This window comes from Poecilia formosa, unplaced genomic scaffold, assembly GCF_000485575.1.
Source record: "Poecilia formosa unplaced genomic scaffold, Poecilia_formosa-5.1.2 Scaffold168, whole genome shotgun sequence".
Lineage (NCBI taxonomy): Eukaryota > Metazoa > Chordata > Actinopteri > Cyprinodontiformes > Poeciliidae > Poecilia > Poecilia formosa.
Genome location: NW_006800107.1, coordinates 515,332 through 518,594, shown reverse-complemented (window position 1 = coordinate 518,594; position 3,263 = coordinate 515,332). Strand labels below are relative to the sequence as shown.

Sequence of the window (3,263 nt, the reverse complement as noted above, 5' to 3'; positions counted from 1 at the left end):
ATTTAACATGTCATTTCAACCAAAGGTTTGTAATGCGCTTCCTAACCAGACGCTCCAAAGCGTCCGGTCCATAACTCTTCATCACGCATTTAGTTCAGAGACCATGAGATGATATTCAGAAAGGATTTTTTAATTAATTGATTTCAGTTGCCTCTGAGACTAAATCTTTGCATAAAGTCTATAATGTCTGCCCATGTGACTTGTTTTAATCATTTGTTTGCTCACCTTTAAACACTGATTTAAATATTGTAATTTTTAAACTGAGCAGTAATTTTACATCCATGGAAACTCAAATGTAATATTTAAAACTTCAATACATAAAATCAGTTATTTAACAATATGAGGTGTTGTTTAATTTATTTTTAACATTGTATTTTTATACATTTATGCTAGAGGTGCCCAAGTCTAGTTTTCCAGAGCTACCATCTGCAGCTTCAGATGGTTCCTTCTCTAACACACCTGGACCATTGACTCATTATAAGCCTGTGAATGAGGGAAGTCAACCTTTTGTCTGGGGTGTTTTAGCAGGGATGCTCTCCTGATCTGCACCATCAATGTGGCCCGTTGAGGGGGGCCAATATGCTGAAGTGGCCCTCGGTGAAACTGAGTTTGACACCCCTGATCTAAATGAATGACATACAGCTGTAAAAGTTGAGAAAGTAACGTTTTCAGTCATGAAACTGGGGAGCCATTTTTACCCAACATCACCTATGAGGTGAAAATGTTTGTGGTTTTTTCATTTGTTCAGCTTCTGTCATTTCAAAGGAACAAACATTCAGTAGCAAAGGAAAACCTAAATACCAGAGACCTTTAAAACGTTCCACCTCCACAGTAGGTCTAAATAAAATAAATTAAATAAAATATTCTTTATTCAATCCCTGAGCTCCTAATACCAGCAGCTGCAACACCTTGAAAGCCATGTACAAACATGCAGGATAATCTGCTGCAGGATTAAAAACACATTTTTAAACCTTTATGGAGGCACTTAAGAGTTTTCAGATGCCAGAGCTCTCATGACCCCATCGCTTTGTCAGCCTGTCAGATTCATTTGTGTATTTTGTTTGTTTTTTATATTTAATGCATGAAGGCAGCTGGAAGTAGATTTCACAGAAAAATGACAAGCAGAGCTAATAGACCACATGTGAAATCAGGAAAACATCCACAACAACACTGCTCTTCAAGATATTTATGTATTTGGCTCCTTAAATGCTTTTTTTAAAATGGAGATTTACTGAGAATTCAGTGGCTGACCAGAATCAAACACAGCTCTCCAAGCTTTTACAGCCAAGTCTGCCTTTGTTGCATATCCTGCTACTGCTGCATGATAATAAAGACTCATAGCTCATGATGAACACACGACACTCAAACACACGGAGCCAGAAGACAGCCAAAGGGCATCCGGCTCCGTGTTGCCATACCTTCTCTCTTGTTGTTGCGAAGACATTTGACTTTAGGCAGTTTGGTGAGAAGCTGGCAGTCGCTTTCTGGAAATAAAGATGAGATAAAAAACAGGATGTAATAAACGTCAGTAGTGCTGTAGGGAGGCGGGTGTGGTGTGTGTCATGCGTTCCTTCACACGCTGCAGGCTGTTTCCAGCTGAAACCCTCCACAGCAGCAGGACAACGACTCAGAGCCAGCAGCGTGATGAACGGCATGCTGGGAGCTTCCTGCTGGATTCCTCATTTTATCATCAGGACATGTTGAGTCAGTCCACTGGAATATGTTCTCAAAATTGAAACAGGAAACTTCATTTTTTTAATGCATGTTTTGATTTTTATGTAGAGATGCACCAATCCACCTGTTTGACTTTTGATACCGATATCTTTCAAATGGATCAGAAAGTTCTCAGTATAATGTAAAATAAATAATAAAGCATGATGTTGCTCAGCATAGAGTTAAACTGAATACATCTGCCTTTATGGAACAAACACATTGTCACCAATACTTGATCTATAATTTTTTTTCAATATCGGGACGATGCAGATATTAATATCTGATCGATGCATCTCTACTTCTTTGCAGATATTTGACTGGATTAGTTTGATATGTTGGAAAAGTAAATCCAGCTTGTTGTTTATTCTGATGGTGCTCCATCTTTGGTTATGTGTGTGTGTGTGCCTGTGTGTGTGTGTGTAACACATCAGTCCCTGCTCCTGACTGTCTGTCCTCTGGCCTCATCTGGTTGATAATTACTCCACAGTCTAAATGTGCCACTGTTTAACCTCCATCACTTGGATTCTCACTTCAGCTGCTTCCCTCATGTCTCCATCCGTCCAGCCGTCCGTCCGGCAGCGAAACGACTGACGAGTCAGGAAACATGAGAAATGACACCAGGAGGCAGACTAAGGAAAGCTGGCTGATGTGTTTATGACTAACCTTAACTTTAGGTGTGTGTTTCTATGTTTGGTAACTAATGAGTTAAATTGTCTCTTTCCTGCCTCTAAGTCTTACTTCACCTTTAATGTACTATAAACAAAGTATTTTTTGGCTGCATTAACTGAACCAGGTGATAAACAGCATCTTAAAATGAAGGGCGGGTTAGTTAGTTTCACTTTAACTAGTTGTTCTCATAGACAGAAGAAACAGTTTCATGTTTAAAATAGGTAACATTTTCATTTCTTTATTCCAACAACTTTAAAGATGACTTCTTTTCAAAATAATAATTCATTAAAACTAGACTTATATTTGAATCTCCATAAACTGATGTTGGTCAAATTAATTTTAAGTAAACAAAGAAAAAGAGTAGAAGTCAAGCCAATAAAAAATATTCTAAATTTCAGCCATACTTATTCCTCTATTTAATCCCTCTAAATAGTTCTCAGTTTCTTTTGTGTTTTTAACTCAGATTTTGAGTCTTTCTGAAGACGATAGCATGTGAACTCTGACCCCTAACACAATTGAATCCCCAAACTAAACACCCAGCTGCTCAGGACACGTTTCTCCATCTGACCTGCTTCGTACGTCTCATCTCTGTTATCTCTGACCTGGAAGAAACCTGCAGCCACCGTCTGCATTCTGCGTTTGCAAGCTGCAGCTGCGACTCACCGTTGTTGCTGAAGTCGTCCACCAGGATGATCTCATGGATTAGATGAACTGGTGTCCGATTCAACACACTGCAGAGGAAACAAAACAGATCATCAAACGTTCAGACACGCCTCCAACATGAGCCTGGAAATGTACAAATTAAAAAAAAATGGGAAAGTAAATGCCAAGCAGCACACACACACACGCACGCACGCACACACACACGCACGCATGCACAC

At 39.4% G+C, this 3,263-nt stretch overlaps 1 protein-coding gene across 2 annotated transcripts in view; it reads right to left on the bottom strand.

Annotated features, from left to right (window-relative positions):
• The window catches only part of galnt14 (UDP-N-acetyl-alpha-D-galactosamine:polypeptide N-acetylgalactosaminyltransferase 14 (GalNAc-T14)), a 153,792-nt gene that overhangs the window by 41,825 nt on the left and 108,704 nt on the right, over positions 1–3,263 (bottom strand). For both annotated transcript variants that reach the window (XM_016677872.1, XM_007564779.2), the window contains exons 4-5: positions 3,046–3,113; positions 1,419–1,484 (exon numbers count right to left, since the gene is read on the bottom strand). In XM_016677872.1, the coding sequence (XP_016533358.1) occupies positions 1,419–1,484; positions 3,046–3,113 (134 nt within the window). The remainder of the gene's footprint in view (positions 1–1,418; positions 1,485–3,045; positions 3,114–3,263) is intronic.